Here is a 27,423-nt window from a genome sequence, read left to right on the forward strand (position 1 = left end):
TTAAAAACCTTCCAAAAAACAAAAGTCCAAGACCTGATGGCTACACAGGCAAATTCTATCAAACACTCAGAGAAGAGTTAACACCTATTCTTCTGAAACTCTTTCAAAAAACAGTGGAGGAAGGAACACTCCTAAGCTCATTCTATGAGGCCACTATCACTCTGATACCAAGCCAGACAAAGATACCACAAAAAAGAAAATTACAGACTGATATCACAGATGCGAAAATCCTCAACAAAATACTAGCAAACTGAATCTAAATATATAGTAAAAGAATCATATACCTTGATCAAGTGAGACTTATTCCCAGGAATGCAAGGATTCTTCAATATCTGTAAATCAATCAATGTAATATACCACATCAACAAAATGAAAAGTAAAAACCATATGATCATCTCCACAGATGCAGAAAAGGCTTTTGACAAAATCCAACACCCATTTCTGACAAAAACTCTCCAGAGAGTGGGCATAGAGGGAACCTACATCAACATAATAAAAACTATATATGAAAAACCTACAGTTAACATCATTCTCAGTGGTAAAAAACTGAAAAAAATTCCACTAATATCAGGAATAAGACAAGGATGTCCACTTTCAATGCTATTATTCCACATAGTTTTGTGAGTCCTAGCCATGGCAATCAGAGAAGAAAAAGAAATAAAAGGAATCCAAATTGGAAAGAAAGAAGTAAAACCATCACTGTTTGCAGATGGCATGATACTATACCTAGAAAACCCTAAAGACAGCATAAAACTGTTAGAACTCATCAATGAATTTGACAAAGTTGCAGGCTACAAAATTAATACACAGAATAATTGCATTTCTATATAGTAACAATGTAAGATCAGAAGAGAAATCAGAGAAACCATCCCATTACCATCACATCAAAAAGAATAAAATACGTAGGAATAAACATACTTAAAGAGACAAAAGATCTACACTCTGAAAACTATAATTCGCTGATGAAAGAAATCAAAGACAACACAAACAGATGAAAAGATATACAATGCTCTTGGACTGGAAGAATCAATATTGTCAAAATAATTATATTACCCAAGGCAATCTACAGATTCAATGCAATCCCTATCAAATTACCAAGGACATTCTTCACAGAACTAGAACAGAATATTTTAAAATTTGTATGGAAACACAAGAGATCCAGAATAGCCAAAGCAATATCGAAAAAGAAAAATGAAAATGGAGGAATCAAGCTTCCTGACTTCAGACAACACTACAAAGCTATAGTTTTGAGCAATGTGGTATTGGTACAAAAACAGAAATAAAGATCAATGGAACAGGATAGAAAGGCTATAAATAAACCCAAGCACCTATGGTCAACTAATCTATGACAAAAGAGGCAAGAACACACAGTGGAAGAAAGACAGTATCTTCAATAAATGGTGTTGGGAAAACTGGAAAGCTACATGTGAAAGAAAGAAAATAGAACACTACCTAACACCATGGACAAAAATAAACTCACAATGGATTAAAGACCTAACTATAAGGCCGTATACTATGAAACTCCTAGAGGAAAACATAGGCAGAACGCTCTTTGACTTAAATCACAGCAAAATCTTGTTTGATCCACCTCCTAGAATAATGACGATAAAGACGCAAATAAACCAATGGGACCTAATTAAACTAAAAAGCTTTTGCACAGCAAAGGAAAACATTAAAAAAATGAAAAGACAACCCACAGAATGGGAGAAAATCTTTGCAAATGATGTAATAGACAACGGCCTAATATCAAAAATATGCAAACAACTCAGACAATTCACATTAAGAAAACAAATAACTCCACTGAAAAATAGACAGAAGACCTAAATAGACAATTCTCCAAAGAAGACATATGGATGGCCAATAGGCACATGAAAAAATGCTCAACATCACTAATTATTAAAGAAATGCAAATCAAAACTACAAGGAGGTACCACTTCACACCAGTAAGAATGGCCATCATTAACAAGTCAACAAATAACAAATGCTGGAGAGGGTGCGGAGAAAAGGGGATCCTCCTTCATTGTTGGTGGGAATGTAACTTAGTACAGCCACTATGGAAAACGGTATGGAGGTACTTCAGAAAACTAAATATAGAATTACCATATGATCCAGTAATCCCACTACTGGGCATATATTCAGATGAAACTTTTGTTGAAAAAGATATGTGCACCCCTATGTTCACTGCAGCGTTATTCACAATAGCCGAGACATGGAAATAGCCTAGATGTCCATCAACAGATAAATGTATTAAGATGTGGTACATATGCATAATGGAATAACACTCAGCCATAAAGAAGATACACTAATGCCATTGGCAGCAACATGGACGGAACTAAAGATTTTCATACTAAGTGATGTAAGCCAGAAAGAAAAAAACACCATATATCACTTATTTGTGGAATCTAAAATATGGCACAGATGACCCTATCTACAGAACTGAAGCAGATCACACAGCCAAGGAGAGCAGACTTGTGGTTCCCAGAGGGTGGGGGGGGGGGCAGGAGGAGGGAGTGGGGCAGATAGGCAGTTCAGGGTTTTGGGATGCAAACTCTTATATTTGGGATGGATGGGCAATGGGGCCCTATGGTACAGCACAGGGATGTGTGTGTAATTGGACTACTTTGCTGTACAGCAGAAATTGAAGAAACATTGTAAATCAACTACGATTTTTAAAAATTTTTTAAAACAATATAATCATATTTTATAAGTAAAAAAAATTATAAAAGGGAATACCCGCCTTGAACTCCTGAATGAAAAATATACTTATGTTGTATTTGAGTCACTGTACATTTTAGATTCTACTCATTCCCACAGTCTAGACTGCTCTAATACACCACTTTCTTTGTTTTTGGCCAAAGGTTGAAGTCAGTTGCCTTCAAGAATAACAAACATCCATAAAAGGATTTGTGGAAATTTCTAATTTCCCAGTGCTCCCATGTTCAAACAGCCACCTCTCCATGCGGTGGTCCCGAGGCAAGGGCAGAGAAGGTCAGGTGATGGGGAAGCCAGCACATGCATTACATTACCACATCTGTTTCCTTCAAGAGAGGTCCCATTTTTCTTGGGGCTGGAGCCAGGGGGCCTCAGCCCAGAAGCTGAGAGGCCTCCAGAGGTCATGGGGCTGGTGCGGGGACCACTGGATGTGGTGGCTGAGCCTCCCCCAAGGTGGCCGTCTCCAGAATTCTGCCTCTTGCAGTACAATGAAGAGGAGGTGGGCAGGGAGCCCCTGTGGCTAAAGGCAGAGGAGGAGGTATCCACGCTGTAGCGGTTCATGCTTGCAGGGTTCACCAGGCACTCCTCAGTGGTGACTGTTTTTGCTAAGTGAGAAGGCAAGGCAGAAGAGCAGAGATCAGAGAGCAGTTCAAGAGGCCACCTGGTGCTTAGTCTTGGAAAACCTTTCCCCAGCAGCATGGGCACCATTATCTTTGGGGATGGCGGAGGAGATGGGATGGACCCTACAGCATAATCCCAAATAAATCCCCTCTCAGCATACTGATACCTGAGTCACCAGTGAAGCATATCGTGGTAGGAATTGGGAGATGCACCCGTCTATGTTCAGAGGAAAATGTGATGTTCTTGGGGTTTGATGACTTGGAAACAAAATTCAATCAAGTCTTTCTCCCTCCATGATTCTGCTCCTCCTGAAGTCTCTGCCAGCTTGCTGGAATCTCCCTGCACCCTCTTTTCTTACCCACCACCACTGCCTCCTCCCCCTGGCCCAGGATTCCTGGGGTAGATCAAGCTGGATTCATAGTGTCCCAGAGTTAGAAGAAACAACTTTGGCCTGGGTACTGACACAGGTGTGAAGGTGCTGCCTGCCCACACTTTCAGTCCCAATATATATGAAGGCACTAACCTTCCACCAAAGCTAACAGACTAGGGACATACAGACACAAATGCTGATCTGGCTAGCCTCATGATCCTCCAAAACCCTGAAGATGAGAGATAAAGAGCCAACCTAAAACACAGGTGGAGTAGAAGACCTGAAGAGCCTGCCGACCTCATCATTAGCTCCCACACTCAAGGACTTTCCACACTTTTTTTTTTTATGGCCACATCCATAACAAATGGAACCCCTGAACCAGGGACTGGACCCAAGCCACAACTATGACCCATTTTGTGACCATGCCAGATCCTTTAACCCACAGCACAGAGCTGAGATCAAACCCATGCCTCTGTAGGCACTGGAGCTGCTGCAGTCAGATTCTTAACCCACTGAACCACAGTGGGAACCCCGGACTTTCTACACTTCTAAAGTTCAGTCTTGTAGCCTGTTGAACTCTATCTGTGAGCTATACCTGTGGACAAATGGTGTGGAGTGTTTTGTTTTGTTTTGAAGGGAAAAAGTCCAAAGAGATAGAAAGAGGAAAAAAGTCTTCTAGTAATTCCTTCTCTTCAGTCCCTCCCACTCCAGACAAGATCATATCTGCCTAGCCCCATCAATCATAACCATCAATAATATACTACACACAGTCAAGACAGATATTGACATCTCCAAAGAAAATACACTAAGATAATAAAAACCAATGGATCCTCCAAGGGTGACGATGAGAAAACATTCAGGGTCACAGATCCAGATGTCTTCTTCATGTATGAATTCCTTCCACAATATAGGTATTGAAAGATTAGCATAATTTTATTAAGGGAACCAGCAGGTCTGGGGGATGCATATGGAGCTTGCCTGGAAACAAAAACCTTGTGTATGGAAGGCAGCTAAAGTAGTACCTATAGCAAATTTCTTCTTTAAAAAGAAGAAAAATCTCAAATTAACAACCTAATCTTCATCATTAAGATACTGGAGAAAAAAGGGTAAACTAAACCTAAAGCAAGCAGGAGGAAGAAAATAATAGAGATTAGAACATGAAGTAATTAAATAGAGAATAGAAAAATAGGGAAAATCAATGGAACCAAAAGCTGGCTCTTTGAAAAAAATGAACAAAACTGACACACTTTTAGCTAGATTGGCCAAGAAAAAAAAGAGAGAAGACTCAAATTACTAGAAATATTATCACCAATCTCAAAGAAATAAAATGGATTATTAAGAAATATTGTAATACTTATATGCCAAGAAATTAGGTAACTGAGAAGAAATGAACAAACTAACAGTGACAAAAAGAAATAGACCATCCAAATAGACCTACGACAAAAGATTAAATTAGTAAAAAAAAAAAAAAAAGAAGAAGAAATCCCAGGCTCAGATGGCTTCACAGGTGAATTCTCCCATTGGAGAAAAATTAAAAGCAATTCTTCACAAACTCTTCCAAAAAGAAAAAAAGGATTGCTATGGACTGAATTGTGTTCATATGTTGAAGCCTTAGCTCCCAGTGCAACTAGATTTGGAAAGAGGATCCATAAAGAGGTAACAGAGGTTAAGTAAGGTCTAAAGGGTAAAATCTTAACCCTCGATAGGACTGTTTAAAAAGAAAATACTGACAAGAAGAGGAAAATACTTGCGAGAGCTCTCTCCCTCTTCACACACATACACAGAGAAGAGGCAATGTGAGGACATACAAAGTGACTGTTTATAAGCCAGGAAGAGAGGTATTACCAGAAATTAACCCTTGCGACACCTTGATCTCAGATTTTTGGCCTCTAAAACTGTGAGAAAATAAATTTCCGTTGTTAAAGCCCCTTAGTAGTCTATTATGGCAGCCTGGCAGACTAATATAATGAGGGAATACTTCCCAACTCATTCAATGAGAACAGTAATACCCTGATACCAAAACCAAAGACATCAAAAGAAAACCAAAGATCAATGCTCATTAATATGTGAAAAAAATCCTCAAAAAATACTACCAAAACAAATCCCTAACTTATAAAATGACATACCTCGAGACCAATTTGTTTCAGGAATTTAGGATTGACTTAACATCCAAAAATCAATTAATGTAATATATGATATTGATAGAATAAAAAACAAAGATCATGTGATTATTTCAATAGATGTAGAAAAAGCATTTGACAAAATCCAACATTCTTTCATGAGAAAAATACTCAGCACACTAGGAATAGAAAGAAACTTCCTCAAACTGAAAAAAGGGCATCCAAAAAAATCTATACTTAACACCATAGTTAATAGTAAAAGATGGGATGCTTTTCCTCTTAAGATCAGGAACAAAGATGTCTCTGTTCTTATACTTCTATTCCATATTGTACTGGAGGTTCTATCCAGAGCAACTAGGTAAGAAGAAGAAAAGTATCTAGTTTGGGAAGGGAAGAAGTAAAACTATCTCTTGGTTGTAGAAAATTCTAAGCAATCCAATAAAACACCATTGAGGAGTTCTGTTGTGGCTCAGTGGAATTAAATCTGACTAGCATCCATGAGGATGAAGGTTTGATCCTGGGCCTTGCTCAGGGGGTTAAGGATCTGGTGTTGCCATGAGCTGTGGTATATGCTGCAGATGTTGGCTTGGATCCTGCATTGCTGTGGCTGTGGCATAGGTTGGCAGCTGCAGCTCTGATTCAACCCCCAGAAACCTCCATATGCCATGGGTGGGGCCCTAAAAAAAAAGACAAAAAAAACCCCTCACTATTGAAATCAATAAAAGAATTTAGCACAGTTATAGGGTACAAAATTAACATGCAAATATCAATTGTATTTTATACATTTGCATCGAACAATCTGAAAATGAAGCTGGGAAAATAATTTATAATAGCATAAAAAAGAATAAAATACTAAGGAATAAATTTAACAAAAGATGTACAAGACTTATAACTAAAAACCACAAAACATTCTGGAAATAAAGTTCTAAATACTTAAATGGAAATAAATTTCATGTTTATGAATCATGAACAGTGTTAAGATGGCAATACACCCTAAATTCATCAATGAAGTCAACGCAATTCTTGTCAGAATCTCAGTTGACTTCTTTGTAGAAAGTGACAAGATGAATCTAAAACTCATATAGATTTTCAAGGAACCATGAAGAGCCAAAATAATAATGAAAAAAGAAGAACAAAGGAGAGTATTCACACTTGACAATTTCAAAATTTACTACTAAGCAATGGTAATAAAGTCAGTGTGGTACTGACTTAAGGAGACACATATAAAACAATGGAATAGAGTTGAGAGTCAAGAAATAAACCTATGTGTCATGTTCAACTGATTTTCAACAAAGGTGCCAAGATCATTCAATAGGAAAAGAATAGTCTTTTCAAAAACTGGTGCTGGGACAACTGGATGTCTACATGCAAAACAATGAAGTCGGAGCCTTACTTCATACCATATACAAAAAATTAACTTGAAATGGATCAAAGATCTAAATGTAAGAGCAAAAACTTAAAAAAAACTCTTAGAAGGAAACATAGGGGTAAATCTTTATGATCTTGGGTTTGGCAAGGTATTCATTCTTAGATTTGACTCCAAAAGCATGAGCAACAAAAGAAAAAGACAGACAAGTTGTATTTATCAAAATTTAAAAGTTTTATATTTTAAAAGATACTATCAAGAAAGTAAAAAGATAACCCACAGAATGGGAGAAATTACTTGCAAATCATATATCCAATAAAGAACTCATACTCAAGAGTATATTAAAAAAATCTTACAACTCAACAATAAAAGAATAAATAACCCAATTTAATATGGGCAAAGGACTTGAAAAGACATTTCCCCAAAGAAGATACACAAATGGTCAATAAGCACATGAAAACTTGCTCTAAATCATTAGTCATTAGGAAATGCAAATCAAAATCACAATGAGGTACCACTTCACACTCACAAGGATAGTTATAATCAAAAAGTAGGATAATAGCAAGTGCTGGTGATACTGGAGATAAACTGGAACCCTTGTACACTGTTGGTAGAATGTAAAATGGTGAATTTTCTTTGGAGAACAGTCTTGGTCTTCCTCAAATGGTTAAAAATAAATTCATCTTATGACCAAGAAGTTCTACTCCTAGGTATATATATTCCTAGGAGAAATGAAATTTCCACACAAAAATTTATACATGAATCTTTACATAAGAACTATTCATAACAGCCAAAATGTGGAAACAACTCAAATAGCTATCAAGTGATGAATGGATAAACAAACCATGGTATATCCATATGATGGAATGTTACTCAGGCCCAAAAAGGAATGAAGTACTGACCCATGCTACAGTGTGAATTAAGCCTTGAAATGTTATGCGAAGTAAAGAAACTGGGCCTCAAAAGCCCACATATTAAATGATTCCACTTGCATGAAATGTCCAGGATAGGCAAATCTACAAAGACAAAAAGTAGATTAGTGGTTGCTTAGGACTTGGAGGTTAGGAGAATAGAGGGTCCTAGCTAAAGGGTATGTGCTGTTCGACATGTGGAAAACGCTATACAATTGACTGCAGTGACAGTTGTACATATCTGTGATATATATACTAAAATTCACTGAGTTTAATTAAAAAAAAATTTGTTGTTGTTTCAGGGCCACACCTGTGGCATATGGAGGTTCCCAGGCTAGGGGTCGAATTAGAGCTGTAGCTGCCAGCATACATCACAGCCACAGCAATAGGGGATCCCAGCTGCTTCTGCGACCTACACCACAACTCACCGCAATGCCAGATCCTTAACCTAATGAGCAAGGCCAGGGACCAAACCCTCATCCTCATGGGTACTAGTCGGGTTGGATACCGCTGAACCGCAACAGGAACTCCTCACTGAGTTTAATTTTAAATGGATACTATTGTATGATATATTAATTATACCTCAAGCTGTTTTTTAAAAAGCCATTGCAGAGGCCCAGTGTTTGGCTGTGAACACATTCTTGAGAGTGTTATACAGTTAGGTCCAACTCTGCTTTGGTCACTAGGACACAAGGAAGCTGAGCAGCAAGGGGCATGCATGCTGTGCCTCATGCTTCGTGGCTGATGCAGAGCTGCAAGATGTCTTCAGGAACCTGGAACTCTGCACCTTCGCCTGGAGGGCCTCTATTGCATCTTCCCTCTGGGTCAGAAGACATCAGCAGAAAGGACCTGGCTATGGAGCTATATACCTGGCTGCTTCTTGAATGCAGTGAGGAAGAGGAAGGCTAATGTTTTTTTGAGCACCTACTATGGGCCAGCACATTCCATTCCAGTGAGTGGGAAGGCTGCCATTATATTCTCTTTATTGGAAAGTTTTCATATTCTGGAATACTAATCCTTTTTGTGTCCCCAGTGGCAAGAGCTTTGGTATATGTGAGGAAGCTACTCACAGCATCTGGCATGGTGTTTGGCATTCAGAGGCACTCCATAAATATTTATTAAACAGATATTTGGGCAGTAAGTCTGCTGTTACACAGAAAATACATTAAAATTCAGATGATAAAGAAGTAAATATAAATTCTTCATGCATATTCAGGATAAACAATGAAAAATCTAACTAAAACATTTATTCTATTTATTAAATATTTTAAATCCAAATTAAATACGCCCATGGAAGTCTGAAAGTCTAAGGTAGAGAATGCAGATAATTCCCCAAACTGCGCAGTAGCTGGAAAATACAGATGCAGATGGAATATTGTTCTCTTATGACAATGGGTGGAAATGGGGAACAAGGGAATATGGACCTTATTGGTTGAAAAACTGCTGACAACCATGGGTGAGATCGAAGGTAATAAAAGCCATCTTCTGGGCTATAATCCAAATGAATTCACCAGAAAGTAAAACCGACTTGAGAGAGCATCAGCCATAGCCCTCAACCCAGCAAATATATGCCAATGATTCTGGAGGCGGCCAGGTGGGCATTCATGGAGACAGATCACCAAGCCCCAGCCTTGATCCAGCACAGCCTGTAGCTCCTAGGAAGCCTGGAAGTGATTAGCACGTTCAGGTGCACACACCAGGGTGCCATTCAGAACTGAAGAGGATGCATCTGCTCAAACCTGATTATAAAAGGTTTTCCTCACCTTTATAAATAGAGGTGCTGACACCTACATCATATCTGAGTGTAAAAAATGACTGATACAGTGAAGGCCATCATGCTTCAACCACAGGACTGAAAAGGACCTTCACAGAGCACTTGGCCCAGCATTTCTCCGAGTGTTAAATGCATCCCACTGGTGGGACAGGAGATGAGTCTTGGTGGTACTTTGGTGCATTAATCTCCCAAGGCTGCAGAAATTACCACAAATTTGGTGACTTAAAACAAGAGAAATGTATTCTCACCTAGTTCTGGAGGCTACCAGTCTGAAATCAGCATGTTGGCAGAGCCACGCTCTCTCTGTGGGCTCTAGAAGATCCATCTTTGCTTCTACCTGCTTCTGGTGGAAGTCAACAATCTGTGGTGTCCCCTGACTATAGACACACCCTCCAGTCTCTGCCTCTGTTGTCACATGGCATTCTCCCTGTGAGTCTGTATCTGTGTCCAAATTTCCCTCTTCTTAGAAGGACCCCAGTCATGGAATTAGCGCCCATAATCCAGTGTGACCTCATGATTACCTCTGCAAAGACCCTGTTTTCAAAGAAGGTCCCTTTCGCAGGTACTGGCAGGTAGGACTTGAATATATATCTTTTTGGCAATACAAAAACAAGTGAACGTTATTTTTTTATTGCCGTATATTTCACTGTACAGCAATAAAATATAATTAGCCCATCAAACTATGATTTCACTGATAAGAAGACTAAAGGCTAAGGTTAAAAGAAACAAATCCATTTAAAGGAATATCTTGAGTAAACACTTATATAGGTTTTACTCAGACATAACAAGAATTATGAAGGTGGTAAATTAACATAGGAATGCCTTGAGCTTGCCCTAAATCCTCTTTTCAGGCACGGTGGTATTTGGAGAGGAAAATAAAGGAAATAACTGAGCCTCTTATCTAACACTTTCCCAGAAGAGATTTTACAGTTGCCTCACAGGTATGTCATTGTGCCACAAACCTCACTGCCTGCACCTTCTTCCTTATATCTGACCTCAATTCCTCTTGCTCCAGTTAGAAAGATGACTGCTGGATACATACTCTTTATACTAGTAAAACCATTCAGTCATCCAACATATAGGTAAGATGAATTATAGGTATCAGAACTCCTTGCAGCTTAAGAATTTAATAAAGTGTGGCTTGTGAGTTGTTACCTAAACCATTATCTAAAATTGAAAAAAAAAAAAAAAGGACTAAATCTATGTTTGGAGAGAGAATGACACTTTTCAAGCAGTTTTGCAGCTAACTGGTAAGTGAACACCAGATGGGGCCAGCAGACCTGGGATCGCCCTGCATGAATCCAAGTCCCCACACAGACTCATGGCAAACCACAGGGTTGGCAAATTAAGATGTTCCTGATCCTTTTGTCCTAGATTCTTAGAAAATCTCTTTTCATCTGAAATGAGCTGTCTTATCATCCCGGCACCTCTCCTTAAACAAGAGGATCCAACCCAACCTCTATTTAAGCCATTTGCAGCGCTGTGGACACCAGCTCAGCAGAACAGGGTAAACAAGAGGCACTTTATGTACTTCTCTTCTATAACCTCTGCTTCTATCCAAGATACTAAGGATGCCACTTATAAATCATTAAATCTTTCCTCCAGAATAATCTGCTTTCGTGCCATCACAAGAGCATGCTTAGCTAAAAAAAACACAGGTGCAAATGGCACAGAGATGCCTGCCGCATTTTCAGGGTTTAGTGTCTTGGGAAATTTCAGGAGGCTGACATGCCTTTTTCAGTATGGCTAATCTGTGTGTGGACTATGGTTTTCCCCTATGAATGAAGCCTGCCTATTAAGCCAAAGAATACTCTGGAAGAGTTCAAACTCACTCAAGCCTCAAAGGATACCCTTTTGCTCCTGAATCTGAACCATGTCTAAGCCTCCTTGTTTGGAGAACAAAGCTCCAGGATCTGAGTGTGTGACTCTCTGCCCCTCCCACTGCACCCCTGGGGGATTCCCAGTGCAGCCTATCCTGCTGCACATCTGGAGGGTATTCTGAGCACCTGGAATGGGGAGAACCTCTAAAGAGAAGCAGGAAAAGGCAGAGGGACAGGAAAGAGAAAGCCAAGAGCCAGAGAGAGGAAGAGATGGTGCTACAGCAGCAAGAGTAGCCTGGAGAGGAAAGAAGGGCCCATGTGGATGAGACCAAGGCTTAGTTCAGGGGGTATGGGCCCCTTTTCATGTAGGACACAAGTCTCAAGTAAGCCTGGACTATTTAACTCAAAGAATTTAATGGTACTTGGATTCTCTAATCAAATGAAGCCCTGAAAAACTGCAACACCACCATCTGCAAAATTATTATCAAATAATACCTCTGCATGCAATAATAACCCTGCATCCCAGAGTCTCAAACACTGTTCTTCCCAGAACTAAATAGTTCTCTCTCTCTCTCTCTCTCTCTCTCTCTCTCTCTCACACACACACACACACACACAGACTCACCCTCTAACCCCTGCTTTATTTCCCCATGTCAGTTACAACTTCCCAGTTGAAGGAACAGCTGCAAAGAATGAACCCTTTCTACAATCATATCTGCCAGCTTCCCTGAGGCTAAAAGCCATTGCCTCTCTTCGGATTGATTGCCAGTGGGTCTGCCCAGGCCAGCAGGCCACACAACCCTGCCTAGGCTGGCAAAAAGGTCAGACTATGGGATCAGTGTCCAGAGAGCTCTGTGTGTGTGAGTGCCTTGGCTCTGCCACTTAAAGAGACAAAGCACCATGGATCCTTAGGCCTGAAACCCGGATTAGAAAGGGAATTAACACAGTCGGTCCATAATACCCCCACTGGAATAGCTGTGGAATAACTATTCCCCTAAGGGCGCATTCCATTCCATTCAGGGTGTGGAATGCCAGAACGAACTGCAAGGAGAGAAGCAGAAAGAGGAAGCAGGGGCAGGAAACCATAGCAGGTTCCAGCAGAGTTGTCCCTCCCCTGCTCAGAGCCCTGACACGGCGTGGGGGGGGGGCTTTGTTTCCTACCTTGGGTGGCTGTGTCTCTGCCACCAGGCAGCCTCACACACGCTCCTCTCCAGCACTGCTGGCGCCCAGCACGTGCTCAGTGCTGTGGGAGGCAGGGAGCACCTCTAAGGGACTTCTCGGTGGCAGAAACACACAGATTTCCTCTCTGTCCTCCTGCTGCCTTTCACTGAGGCTCTTGTGGAGGTTTGCAGATTTCCTTTACTGGGGCTCAGTCCCGCCCCTTGTTCTTGCTCAGATAAGCTCATCACGTTTTCCCTTAGGGCTCTCTGAGGCCTCATGTCCCAGCCTTCCTGGTTCAAAGGGCACCAGGCCACACCACCTACGAGGCTTAGCCCGTCATTCACTTCAATTAAATTTTCCATTAACTTGGTCTCTGGCCAGTATAGATTTTCTCTTCAAGCTTATCTCTAAGTTCAGATAACTCAGCCCTAAGAATCAACCTTATGACTCCCCTCAGGTCCATTTAAGTACATTTGTATTTTTTTCTTCCCTAATGAGATGTGCAGAAACCAATCATAATTTTAATGCCTGACACCTCAACCTCTTTAGTCCTTTCCAATGTTTCTGGTTTGTCTGAGACTTTGTTCTCTAAGATTTCAGATTTCCTCTTGTGCAAATTTTGCCCCAAAGCAATTTTGTCCAGTTTGGAATCCTGAATGCCTTTTGTCTCCAGAGGAGAGCAGGTTCCATCACCACCTCTCTATGGTCTTTTCTTTGCAGCTTTGCCAAGCTTCTATCCCAAGGTTGCCCTGTTGTGAGATGCTCTGGGAGGGGGTCTACATGGCAAGGAATCAACAGAGCTCATGGGAAATAGAATTCTGCCAACAACCACATGAATGAGCTAGGAAGTGAACCCTTCCCTAGTTGACCTCTGAGATGCTTGCAGTCTTGTGAGAGACCCAGAGAGTCGAGGAACCAGTTCAGTTACATCTGAATTTCTGACTCACAGAAACTGTGAGATAATAAATGTTATTTTAAGCCATTCATTTTTGGGGTCATTTGTCACACAGCAATAGATAACTTATACAGGTGGGAAAGTGGGATTTGTTTCATTCCTCTTGACTCTGCATATCCAGGTTGAAAGTTGCAATTATTCAGGAGCAGCTAGGATATATCTGCTATAGAGTATCTAATTCTCTGTCAGGACATTTATGGGATTTTTTTTTTTGTTCAAAATGAAAGGGTTTGCTGCTTATGTCTAAGACCCAGACACTACCCTCTAGTAGGTCATGAGTTTATCTTAGAAGCCTACCGGTATCCAAAGTTGCTTCAATTCCTCTTGGCAGGGCTTGCCATTTTAACCCTAGCTCTGATGTATGGTCAGTAGATACTGGTGTTGATAACCTTCAGGTATTACTTTAGGACCCACCACAGGGGCTCAGAGTATCAATCCAGTGGAGCGGCCCAAAGAATAGAGTATCCAATTATAGCTACTGTGGGCCCTGGAAGTTTTGGAATAGCTACATCTCATGTACTTGGTCCTCTGTTTCCATCACTCTTGAGCTTTCTGTGTTCTGATGTATAAATCAGAGACCTTGTCCACCATCTCCTTGAATCTCCCTAGAGAGCTCACCTATTTGTTATAGTTACTCTTCAACCACAGGCAGGAGCCCCTTTGGACACCCTGCCTTCTGCAGCTGACACAGGTGCCCCCAGAATCATCATGCCAGTTTGAAAGGGGCTCATGAGGGATTGAGGATGGAGGTGTTACATAAAGGACAGTTAGCTGCATAGAACACAGGAGATCTCCGGTAGGTTTCTTTATTTGAAGATAGGCATAGGAGAGGGCTAGGAATGTCTTTCAGAAAATCCCTGAGATCAGCCTTGTAGGAAGAGAGAGTCCACACAACCTCTTTTTTGACCGGCTCTTTTTCTCCTAGCAGGAGCTTTCCCAAACAGTAGAAAGCCTACTGGAGATTTACCATTATCATCGTTCTGCTCCTCAGGTCTTAGGTGTTGGCATCTTTAATCCACAAAATGACTGTATTTGTGATCTTGGATAAGAGGAGTGTTAATTTCTTTTTTCATTTTAATAGATATGCTTTCTACTAAAATACTGTCAAATCGATCAACATGATTCAATATTATGCTATTTATACCATATTTAAAATACCTCGGGAGGTCCAAACTACTTCATTAGAACATTAATTCATTCATTTATTTAACCAATAATTATTGAATTCTTATGCTTCCTCAATATTTACAGGACTCAAAAAGAGTGTGTAAGCCTTCCAATGCAAAAGGGATACAATAAATTACTGAACATTGTAAAAATCTATTTCAAATTCTACAAAATCCAGTATTTCCTTACAGGTTACATTTTTCCCTTTTAGATCAATGTTTTAAAATATGTACAGATATTATACTTTAATGAATGATATCACCGAAAATATAATAAACAGCTTTTCCTAAATGAACTCGGGTAGAACTAAGACCAAGAATTCTTCCCTGGCAAATGCTTCCCATTCCATGCTGTAAGAGCTCTGGCTGGGCTTCTGCTGAACATGTCTGAAAATATAGGAAGGCCTTTGTATTTGCTGCAGAACTTGTAGACACTTTTCCTTTCACCTTTCCATCAAAACTTTCTGCAAAGATTCATAAGGACTGAGCTTGACACTGACAGTTTGTTATCCTTCCAAATGATCCACTTTCCAATGCATGGCTTCAGAACCAGACCCATTTTGATCACACAGCATGTGGCTAAGACAGGACAGATAGAGCCCTGCAATATTCTAATCATCAGCCTGCACACATCTTTCCTCCTATCTTGGGCATCCCCACCGTAACATACATTATTTAAAATACCAGATCAAACCATGCCTAATGTCAGTGGAGTGGGCCACTCTGTGTGGGTATTGTAGGGATGAGGAAATTTCCCTGGTGTCTAGGATGATAGGTTCTCTCTGTCCTATGGATGTCATCCAATAACCATGTAGCTCGGGCACAAGGTTAAGGATGAAACCTTGGGGCCAAGATATTAACCCAGAAGGAGAAATGATAATTGATTTACTTGGAGTTCAGTTTCTGCCTAGATTTTGCTAAGTGGGCATTTGTGTCTGTTTTGTTCTTTTACATCTTAGCTAGAAGTGACACCATGGTACCACAAGCCACTTGTGAACATGAATTTTGCTCAGTCAGGCTTCTGAGCTGGGAAACAGGACACACACCCTGCCCAGCAAGGGTTGGGTAATGAGACCCTACCAACAGACAGTCTAGGAAGGAAAAGCAAAGAGCCAGGGAGGAGAAGATCTGGGCTCAGTTCCCCTGGATACTGCCTTTCTGTGTGACTGTGAACAAGTGGCCTCAGCTCTGTAGGCATCACAAGTAAAGGGAGCTCATGGAGTTCCCATCATGGTGCAGCGGAAACAAATATGACTAGGAACCATGAGGTTGCAGATTTGATCCCTGGCCTTGCTCAGTGGGTTAAGGATCTGGTGTTGCCATGAGCTGTGGTGTAGTTTGCAGAAGTAGCTCGGATCTGGTGTTGCTGTGGCTGTGGCGCAGGCCGGCAGCTGTGGCTCTGATTAGACCCCTAGCCTGGGAACCTCCATATGCCACGCGTACAGTCCTAAAAAGAAAAATAAATAAATAAATAAAAAATAATAAAAAATAAATAAATAAAGGGAGCTCAGGAAATGTTTGCTGACTGACCACATAGATGTCTATACAATGGAACTCATGCCACTTGAAAAACTCTATTTCCTTTTAGAAGTAAACAAACATTTGGAAAGAGAGGTATTCTCTGGATAGTCATTCTCTGTAGAAATATTAGACAAATCTGTAGTTCAACAAGGAAGCAAATTTGATTTCTCGATGTTGGGTATCAAGGTTCAACCACAGTGGAACACATTGTGAGTGTCTGTTACTCCAATGGTTTTCTGGTGCCTAGTTCCAAGGCCACCAACCAAGGAAGAAAACATCAAGTCTTAAGAATAAATGTCCTTTCTCATCTCCTACGCCTACCATCTGTGCATGAAAAAAGCTTTTCAACAAAAAGTAAACAATTTGTTCCCATCATGTCAGACCTTCAAAAGGCAGGAAACCAATCACTAAATTACATCTTGCAAAAGAGTTCAGCTATCACACCTGTGGTTTCCAAAGATCTCCCCTACCCTTGGTGAGCAGTTTGTTCTGTTCTGTTGCATAGAATTCAAGTCAGTAAATATTTACTGTGGACCCATTACGTCTCAGGCTCTGCTGAGGACAGCATGGCCCTGCTCTCTAGGCTCTTTAGCAGGGAGATGAGGATTGGACCCAAATTCTAGCAGTGTAAGGGAGAATTAAGGGCCACTCAGGGTGTATACACAAGGGTCTGAGAGAACAGATCCTGAGGGTTTTCTAGGGATTTGGGGAAACTTAAAGGGCAACAGAGAACCCTGCCACCAGTGGGGGCCAGTCCACACTGAGAACTTTTCCTGTCATCATTCTTTCCTTTCTTTAACCTTCTTCCCCAGTGCTGCAAACCTCCTCTTTCTCACCTGGATTTGCACATGTGCCACCTTGTTATACTGCCCTGCCCCCTCATGCCCCTCTTCTCCAGCCCACAGACACCTCCAGGGGGCACTGGATCATCCTCAGCAGCAACACTTGTACAGGGGCAATACCATCCTAGTGCACATAAACTTATTTTATTGAAAACCTAAAACAAATTTCCCATTATGAGTAGGACTCCATCAGCACACACTTTCTTGTTCAAAGTGTGGTCCCCAACCAGCAGCAGCATGGACATCATCTGGGAGCCTGTTAGAAATGTGGACTTCAGGCCCCACCCCAGCCCCCTAGCCTCCTGAGCTAGAACTTGCATTTTATCAAGATGCCCGAGTGGTTCCAAGGTACATTAATGTTTGAGAAGCATTGGCTAAAGCTTACTTATAACTGAGATTTTTTTTCAACATACAAAGGTAAGATAAAATTTCCCCTATAATCATCTCATGACTTCTGACAGACCTATGAAGGTTATTGAAGTCATGTTTTTGCTTCCATTCTCCTAAAGCACCCAGAGAACTGCTCTTCCTCCAAAAACATGAGTGTTTGGCTGTCAGTTAATAGATCTGGAGGAAAATTACTGAAGTTCTTGGTCAAGCCAAGAATACTAACTTCCAGATTGAATTCAGGCAGCTGAGTAGATCTGAAGCCCGGTTTTCCCTGGGAGAAGCCCTCTCTGCTCTAATGTGAGCCCTTCTGGGTTGCTACCCTCATCTTCACTTCTGGGACACCCTGACCTCCTGCTCTCCAGAGCCTGCCTCTTACCACCTTCAGCCATGACTCTCAACTTGAAAGGGAACAGAGAGGACAGCTTGCTCTCACTCCTCAGGGTTGCCAGAGTTTGCCCTACTTGGCCTGACAAGGGGACACCTGAACTTGGTACCAATAATAAGGAGATCACTCCATCTAAGCAGCTCCTTCTATTTCTGAATGGCTTTGACTTTTCAAAGTTCTTTACAATGTCAACCCCACCTGACTCCTGAAGGCACTGTCTCCCAACTAGTTATTCAGCTGCCAAGTCCTCTACCTGGGAGAGTATTCCTTAAACCTATGTGTCTCAGACTTTTGTCTTCAAAACACCGGCGCTCTATTGTGAAGGAGTAGGGGAAAGCTGTTGAGCTTTTCCTTTCTCACTTGATAATGATGATGGTCCTGACCAGAATTTGAATGACAGGACCTCAGGTTTAATTAAATCCATCTTCAAGACCCCAGAGAACAAATCCACATGGCCTGCTATCATATCCTGGAACTGAAAATCATGTCTTCCCCAATTCATCCATTTTTTTTTTACCATAAATATCATAGTTTCTTTGATAGTTCCTTACATGTCATGGCTTTGCATTTTCTTGTTGTCTGATTAGCTGTCTTCTAGAAGTGTCCTAATGAGTGTTGACAAACCCTCTGTGTGGCACCCATGCCTGGAACATTTCAGCTTTGACTAAACAATTTTGGGACCAGGTTTATATGTTTTCAAGACTGTACCGTCTTGTTTAGGAATGATGTGGTCCAATGGATGGGTAGGAAGCCTAAAATCAACAAAGACCTCCATCCCTTCCCTCATACATACACCTGCCTTTCTTGCCACAATGGTGGGAAAGAGGGTAGTAAACTAATTCCTTACTCAAGGTAATAATAACTGGATATGTTATCCTTTAGGGGAACTTTGACAAGGCAGTCCTAAAGAAGCGATGCCTTGGAGTTCCCATCATGGTGCAGTGGTTAATGAATCCGACTAGGAACCATGAGGTTGCAGGTTTGGTCCCTGCCCTTGCTCAGTGGGTTAATGATCCGGCGTTGCCGTGAGCTCTGGTGTAGGTTGCAGACACGGCTCGGATCCCGCATTGCTGTGGCTCTGGCGTAGGCTGGCATCTACAGCTCCAATTCGACCCTTAGCCTGGGAACCTCCATATGCCGCGGGAGCGGCCCAAGAAATAGCAAAAAGACAAAAAAAAAAAGAAGCGATGCCTTAATCTAAAGGCAAACTCTTTGATGGTGTCATCCCAGGCCCCATGGCAAACAGGAAATACATGTGCACGAGCTGCTCAGAGATTACTGTGCTGTAGCTGCTTCATCCACCCTCCCTGAGGCCTCAAGACACATGAAACACATGGCACTTGGTTCTATAACACCCAGAACATGAGGAACAATTTCCACAAGGTCGACTGATCTGGAGCAATTCATTTTTTCAAAGCAAAAATGGGCTAGGGAAGGGCTCACAAAGACAACTGGAGCCATTACTTCCAAAGCCAAGTCAACAACGAAGGAAATGCTTGCAGGTAGAAATACCTGCCTCAGTCAAGGGAAGATGTGAGGTGGCTATGCTACTTCTAAGAAAAAGATAGAACTTCTTGGTGAGCATGGAAGGAGGGAGAATAAGGTGGGAACTAAGGCAAGGGTTTCCTCAATGATCATATAAGAAAAGCTGGAAGGGGGCTCCTTGGACAAGATGTGAAAATGGAACTATTTTAGTTTCAGTTTTGGTTGAAGCTGCAAGACAACAGACACCCCATACCAGAGTTAAGTGTGCAGATCGTGGAAAAAGAGGTGGTGGAAAGACAGTTTTACACCTGTGGATGACCCCACATGCAGCCTGTGAAAGAAACTATAGAGGCTGAGAAACAGGTTGAATAGAAGATGGATTATGGAGAAAATTGTCCCATATGTTCCCAAGGGTTTCAATGTGGCCTCGTTGATATCTGTCCCTGGAGCTCGAAAGACAAAATGAATTATTATTTGATTCTCATGAGAAATCGAAAAGTCTGGCTGCTCTGATGGCAGAACAAAGGAGAGGTGACTGCAGAGATCAGACTGCACACCCTGAGTTTGTTTGGGCAAAGGATGTGTGAGTGTTTCTCAGGGACTTGATGTGGGCCATCAGAAGAGAGATCTGAAGAGAGATTATCTTAGATCCTTTCCACAGGACTGTGTGGAGGCACAGGGGGCCTCAGCAGAAAAAAGCTAGAGATTTACCCACAAATGCCTTGAGACTGTGGGAAGAATTCTAAGTGACCAGCTGGAGAAGAGTTACTTTTGTCCATTGCAAGGAACATGCAGGTGAGAGATGGTCGGATCACCAAAGGACCCATGTCATAGCCAACAGGATGAAGAATCAGTTTGAATCAGAACCAGGGAGCCTGATGCCCCTCACAGCAGGATTTGCCAAGTGAAAACAATCCTATCTCTTGCCTCCCCTCCCCCCCTCACTCTCTTCAGGAAAGATTTGGAAGCAGTATTAGCTAGATAGGGAAGGGGCAAAAGCATAGGGTTGGGCAGCAGGTGAGGAAAAGCCAACCATGGCCTCTTTCACTGCTGCAGCAACCAGCCTGAAGCAAGGCTGAGCTGGGAACAGGGAGAAGTAAAATCTAAACTTTGATTATCACACTGACCTGGACATATTAACTATTGACTAGAGAATGTTTCGCTATCCGAAAGGAGCCAGAAAAGTCACAAGATATGCCCTAAATTTCATCCATTGACAGGGGAGAAGTGGTCTCAAAGGACACATTTAAAGGAGAATGGGAGACACAAATTATGTGGCTTTATGAATATATCCCAGGGGTCATTACTTGTTCAGTGGAAAAATGGCTCAAGGGTTTGCAAAATGAAATCAGCCCATTCTGATATTTCCCTTGCAAGATTAACTAGAGGATACGTAAGCCTAACAACATGTTTCTGAGTCAACTAAGGTTTCCAGGAGAGGCCGGATTCATAAACTGTCAGCACCAGAAGGAACATTAAATACAAGCAACTCCAACCCTTCATTTCACACAGGAAACTGAGCCCAGAGAGAGGAGAAGACTTTCCCAAGCTCACACGTATAGAGACATCAAGGAAAACATAGAAGTATACAGCATCTGCTCACACAGACTACATTTAACCAGGTACCTTTCTTTGTAAAGGCCAAACTTCTTCCTGTTTCCCAGGTCTCAGAAAGTTTAAAGTTGTAGACAAGGTTCTTGACAGAATGTGAGAAAATCTACGCCAAGAATCTAAGTTTATCCTTCTCTGATGTCCTCCTAGGCTTAAGGCATAGCCACTCTTATTGTAAGTATCTTTTTGTTGAATGTTCTAGGCCTGTCTGTGAGCACGTATCTGCAAATATATCAGTTTTTCATTATTCGTACTGGTCACTCAAAACCTCAAAAGCTTTCCTGAGCTCCTTAAACCAAGACAGGGTCTCACGTGGTGCTTGGAACAGAAGGTGGTTTAGCAAATGTTTGTAGAATGATGGTAATGGCTAAATACCAGTTTCATTGCCTATGTGTTCTTTATGTATCAACAACACTGCCTCCAGGAGTTCCCATCATGGCTCAGTGGTTAACGAATCCAACTAGGAACCATGTGGTTGTGGGTTCGATCCCTGGCCTTGCTCAGTGGGTTAAGGATCCAGCATTGCCGTGAACTATGGTGTAGGTTGCAGATGCAGCTCGGATCCCGAGTTGCTGTGACTCTGGCGTAGGCCAGTGGCTACAGCTCTGATTGGACCCCTAGCCTGGGAACCTTCATATGCCACAGGAGCAGCCCAAGAAATGGCAAAAAGACAAAACAAAACACTGCCTCTGGACAAAGAAAAAAGGTAATACAACTGCCCATCTTCGGGAACCTGAAATCCAGAAACTGGACTCGTTGAACTCTTTGCAAATCCCTACCCCAGGGCTGCTAAATGGGGAGAGAGCCCTTCCCATGGGCATCTGCCTCCTCGGGCAGATAACAGTGTACAAGTTTGCCCATGAGGCCTTGCCACTTCCCACTGGCCACTTCCCTGTGCTGAGCTATGCGGGGCTGATGGTACAAAAGGCATTCAGTCCCTGGGCCACTTCCCAACCTGCGATGAGAGAGAAACACTAACTCTCACTGGAGGACATATGTGATTTATGGCCGGGTCAAATTCCTGCCATGATAGACACTCTGTAAAACCTTTTATTGACATGGGTAGGCATCTGAGGCTCCCAGACAGGACCAACATAATCAATTCATTAGCCCTTATTTCTTCAAGATTTCTTAGTCCCTTAAGTTAGTTGTCCTTCCATTACTCAACAATGATGAATAAATGCCTGTGAGTCTTAAGCAGAAATGAGGGGGGAAAAAATCACTCATTACATGTGATATGGTATCATTGTCTAAATTCTCATAACATTGGCCTAAAAGCTATAATGTCAGCTCTCAGTAGCTGGAACCATCTCTTATAAGTTCAGCCTGGGGAGGGGCCATCCGGGTGTACTTGGTCTTGGCTGGCCTGACTATTCTTGGGAACCCAGGTGGCAGCCTGTGAACCTCCAGTGGCAGAGCTCCCGGGAGTCCCCTCAGTGGCAGTGTCACCTGCCCTGGAAGGATTGGGACATCTGGAACCACCTGCAGGCCCTGGGCAAAATACAGGCAAAGCTTACCTGACTCTATCCTGCCTTCCTGGGTCTCAGGGATTTCCTTGGGGGTGCCGGTGCCTCTGGGGAAGGGCTGGTGGCTGAAGAGGTCGTCACACAGGAGGCTTCGGCACAGCTTGGCCAGGAAGCGGAGGACGTATCCCATGCTGTTCACCACAGGTAGACTCCGCAGGTGCTGCTTCCCGTCAAAGGACGCAGAGACTAGAAAACCACAGAGATAGTGACTCAGAGCGGGACTCTGGAGAAAGCCACAAGCCTGTCAGCCTGCGGAAGAGGGCTGGGTTTGTTCAGTTTTGTTTCGAACTAAGTTTTGTTTGGATTTCATCCGTTTTTTTCACTAATTCCTATTTCAGTTCCAGGATCTCATTCAAAAGACCACATGGGGTGTAGTTTTCAGGTGAGCTTGGTCTCCTCGGGTATGTGACTGTTTCTCAGTCTTTCCTTGTTCTTCATGATCTTGACAGTCTTGAAGAATACTGGTCAGTTTTTTTTTGTCAAAGGTCCCTTGATTTGGGTTTGTCTGATGCTTTTCTCATGATTTGACTGGGGTTATGGGTTTTTGAGGAGGAAGAATGGCAAGGCAAAGTGCCCCTCTCACTGCTTCAGAGAGGGGACACGCTCTCCCTATGACATCACTGGGAGGTTAGCCTTCGGCTACTGGCCAAGACAGTGTTTGCCACATTTCTCCATTGTATGCTTCATATTCTGTTCCTGGGAAATTTGTCACATGGTCCTGCCCACACTCAGGGGCAGTGGAGGGATTAAGCTCTGCCTCCTGGAGAGGGGAGAGTCTCTATATCATTTGGAATTCTTCTAGAAGGAAGAATTGTCCCTTCTCCTCCATTTATTTATTTGTTTATTCATTAATACTAGTGCAGACTCAATATATTTATTTTGTACTCTGGGTTGTCCAGTACTATATTATTTATCTTATTGCTAAATTATTCCAGTGTTTGTCTTTGGGAGATTTGAGATTGATTCCTGTGTCCCTATGACATACCCCCCCCCTTTTTTTAGCAACTTGAGATAGATAGATCTAGATCACTAGGTGGCTCTAGACAGATAAGTCTAGATCTAGATATACAGGTATATTCAAGTAATCCTTGAGTTCATACCGAGGTCTCCAACTCTAATCCAGCATCCCAGTGTTTAGGGTTCACTGAGCCTTCTCAGGAGGAATCTGTATAAAAGGACAGTAACGTTTCTGCAGTGATGCAGAAACACCAGTTTCTTCCAACCCAGAGCACATTCCTTTCTGTAATCTTCCTCACAGCTCTCTGCTGCTGCGTGAAGCTTGCACACAAGCTCCAGCGTGGGGAACCCATGAGAAGATCCCTAACAGGATATTCTGCCCCAACCTTGGCTCTGCCCTCAGCGCCAACACCTGGAGGGCAGCCTGTATTTTGACACTGTATTTCCCAAAGGCTAGCACACTGCAGGGGCTGGGGTAGGGAAGGGCAACCAGAGCTAGTTCTGATTTCAGAACTAAAAAACAAACAATAAAAAACCCTACACCCACATAAATTAGAAATCAAAAGAATCCATTTCTTTTATGTAGCTTTCTATAGTTTAACAAAAGCTTTTATATCCATTACCCCATTTAGGCTTTCTGACCATCCTATGAGGACAGTGGAGAAAAGGATATTATTATTATTCCATAATACAGATGAAGAAACTGAGGAGAAGACCTGGAGTGGCTTTTCCAGCTCATATGGCCTCTAAATGGCATTTGCCTGCCACTTTAATACTCCAGGTGACTCTAATTGGAAGAGCCAGCAAAGAGCTGCCTAGATGCTCAGTAAGGGGCTCGTCCTGGCCACTCACACACTCTGGAAATTCCCTCTTAGAGGGGCACTGATGCTTGCCTCCAATATCTTAAAAGACTAGGTGTGATAGAAACTGAACCCACAGCAGGAGGGTCTGGGGCATCAGGCCTATGCCACAAATCAGTGTGCAAACATTGCCAGAAGTGCCTAGAAGGTCACATAGTGGGAAAATACCACCTTTTAGAAGCAGACAGGAATTTGTGGGATCACAAAGTCTACTGCTCTGGAAGAGTGTGGCAAAGGCACAGTATCCCAACAGGTGTGCTAGGAATGGGTCATGGGTATTGCAATAACATTCCTCTCTGGGGTGGCCCAAGGCCCAGCCACACTTTAAGTTCCCTTACACCATGGTGTCAGCACCTGTGTCCCCATTTTCTACATGTGTAGAAATGTAGCTGCCATGGGAATGTTAGGAAAGCTGTGCCCTAAGGATCAGGTTCTAAGTGGAGGGTGGGAGAATCTGGTATTTCTCCTTGAATCCCTCCCTAAACCACCCTGGAGCTATCACTGCCTTGATGGGCTTCCATGTCACCATCAGAAAGGTGAAAGACCACCTTGCTGCTTCATGACCTCAAGGAGGTGGCATGAGGAGGCCTCTTGGTGCTACTGCACCCTCCAAGAGTAAGTTCTCAGCTCTGGCCTTCCTGGGAACTCCTCAGCCAGGGGAAACTTAGCAGGGCTCTGCCCACTCCTGTGTTGGTGCCAGGCACCGAAGCACCTCCTACCAGCACCAAGGCCTCTGAGGCCACAGGAAGGCTAAGCAGGAGAGCAGGGAGAATGGGGGTCAGCTTAGGGGGCAGGGGCCACAAAGAACTCGGTTTGATGGGATTCACTCTAGAGCAAGGGCACACTATACAGGAGGAGATTTCTCTTAGTACCAGGTCTGTGTCTTGAGCTCTGCTGATTAGCAAAGACAGGCCTTCGACCTGAGGGCAGCCCAGGATCAAGAACCTGGCTCCCAGACAGAACCAGGAGAACGGCCAAGAAGCTATCAGAGGCCTAACAGCAGGACTCTCCTCCTCGCCCCCTCTTGGTTCGGTACTTCTTCCTCCTGTCTCTGCCTGCATCTGCTGAAGTCTCTTAAAAGTCACCCTGGGTCAGACACATGCACCTAGACCTTGACAAATTCTATTTTAATCAATTCCTGGCAGGTCAGACCCAGCTTCTTGCTCAGAAGGAGCTCCAGAAGGAGGGCTGAATCAATCAGAGCTGGGGAAGCTGTGTTGGACAACCTCTCCACCCCAAGCCCTAAGGATCAATCTGGAGTTAAATAAAATGCTTCTGCTTTGGTTCTTCAGGACACAGCCACATTAGAGGCCCCTCTCCCCACCCTCTCTTAGCCAATCAGCAGGGTCACCAGCACCAACCCACAGCTGGGGAATCATCTCCCTTTTCTCTGGTGATATGGAGGCCATGTCCATGATGCTGGGCCAGAGAAGACACCAGGCTGTCCCCCTGGAGTCAAAGCATATTGCAAAGGACTGGCCCTCACGGGCTTAAGGGCAGGTGGTAAAAACCATTGTCCATGCAGAGAGCCTCTGCACACAAACATTTGAAGGAGGAAGGGCTCTCAATTGTGCCTCTGCCTTGTGGTGACAACTTCCATTCCCTGTGGATGCTGTCAGACAAGGGTAGAAACTGGAGGAAGGTGGTGACAATGCATATGAGATTGACCATGAGGCTCTTGCTTAAGAGAAAAAAAAAAAAAAAAGACATGCCCTGTGAGATGGGGCTGAAACCAGCAGCTTTCCCCACTGTCTCGCATGGTAATAAGTGCTGTGAAAAAGGAATGAAGCAGAGGAAGGGAGAGTAAATAGTGACAAGGGCTGATATGTTAGACAACGTGGTCAGGAAAGCTTTTTGATAAAGGTGGCATTTGAATAGAAACCTAAAGGAAGCCTAGGAGCAAGCCACATGGATGGCTGGGCAAAGAGCATTCCAAAAAAGAGAGGAGAGAAGGTGCAATGGCCCTGAGGTAGGAGGAGCATGGATGGAGGACACAGGAATAAAGCCACCATGGCCAGAGAAGAGTGACTCAAGAGAAGTGACCAGGAGATCAAAGAGGTAGCCAGGGCCAGATCACATAGGGCCTGGGGGCCCTTGTAAGGATATGGGCTTTTTCTCAGAGTGTCATGGGAGCCAGTCAGGGTTTAGAGCAGTGGAGAGGAATAACTGACTTAGATTTTGAAAGAACCAGAGGAGATGCTGTGGGTCGTGACAGGTATCTGGATTCTGGATATATTCTGAAGTTAGAACAATAGGATTTATTGATGGGTTGGAAGTAGGAGGTGGGAGAAAGAGACGAGTCAAGGATGAGGATTCAGATGAGGATGAGGATTCTAGTCTTCTTGTCCAGATCTGGAAGCATCTTCTCTTCAAGTCCCAAGAGAGACCTTAGCATACAGGCTCACTTAAGACCCCTAGAGCCCAGTAGATGGGGACAGAGCCTGGCCATAGCCCCTGTCGTCCAAGCCTGATTATGGCTTCTCTCCTCTTTAAAGAGATGCCTACAGCCTTCCTCATACAACCTGCCCCAGGACCTTACCTGACACCATCTCACCACCGTAGCCCTGCTTGACCAGGGAGAAGACCAGCTTCTGCTGGTGGGCACAGTCAATGCATGCTTGCACGGCCTGCTGCAGAACAGCTGATGGCCTCTCAGGCCCGAAGTGCTCAGGGAGCTGCTGTACCTTTCTCCTCTCCAGGTATGGCCCCGCGTTGGCTTGCTTGTTGATGTAGAGGCAGACTGGAAAAAGACCCACAAAGCCCTCAGCATCAAAGAACATCAGGCCGGTGGTGGCTCTCGTGTGTGGGGGGATGTCTCAGTCATGTCCCCTAGGCCCTGACCTTGGGAATGCTGAGAAGGCCAAAAAAAA

General features: G+C 43.1%; 1 protein-coding gene across 23 annotated transcripts in view; it reads right to left on the minus strand.

Moving 5' to 3' along the window:
* SCML4 (Scm polycomb group protein like 4) overlaps positions 1 to 27,423 on the minus strand; it is a 122,741-nt gene that overhangs the window by 24,761 nt on the left and 70,557 nt on the right. For 16 of the 23 annotated variants that reach the window (XM_047761981.1, XM_047762016.1, XM_047762066.1 and 13 more), the window contains 4 exons: positions 27,093 to 27,293; positions 22,728 to 22,922; positions 8,092 to 8,205; positions 3,027 to 3,317 (listed from right to left, as the gene is read on the minus strand). In XM_047761981.1, the coding sequence (XP_047617937.1) occupies positions 3,027 to 3,317; positions 8,092 to 8,205; positions 22,728 to 22,922; positions 27,093 to 27,293 (801 nt within the window). Of the gene's footprint in view, positions 1 to 3,026; positions 3,318 to 3,499; positions 4,151 to 8,091; positions 8,206 to 12,855; positions 14,928 to 22,727; positions 22,923 to 27,092; positions 27,294 to 27,423 lie in introns of those variants that run through there. The other 7 variants (XM_047762101.1, XM_047762076.1, XM_047762116.1 and 4 more) reach the window with 7 other exon arrangements.

This window comes from Phacochoerus africanus, chromosome 2, assembly GCF_016906955.1.
Source record: "Phacochoerus africanus isolate WHEZ1 chromosome 2, ROS_Pafr_v1, whole genome shotgun sequence".
NCBI classification, from domain to species: Eukaryota; Metazoa; Chordata; class Mammalia; order Artiodactyla; family Suidae; genus Phacochoerus; species Phacochoerus africanus.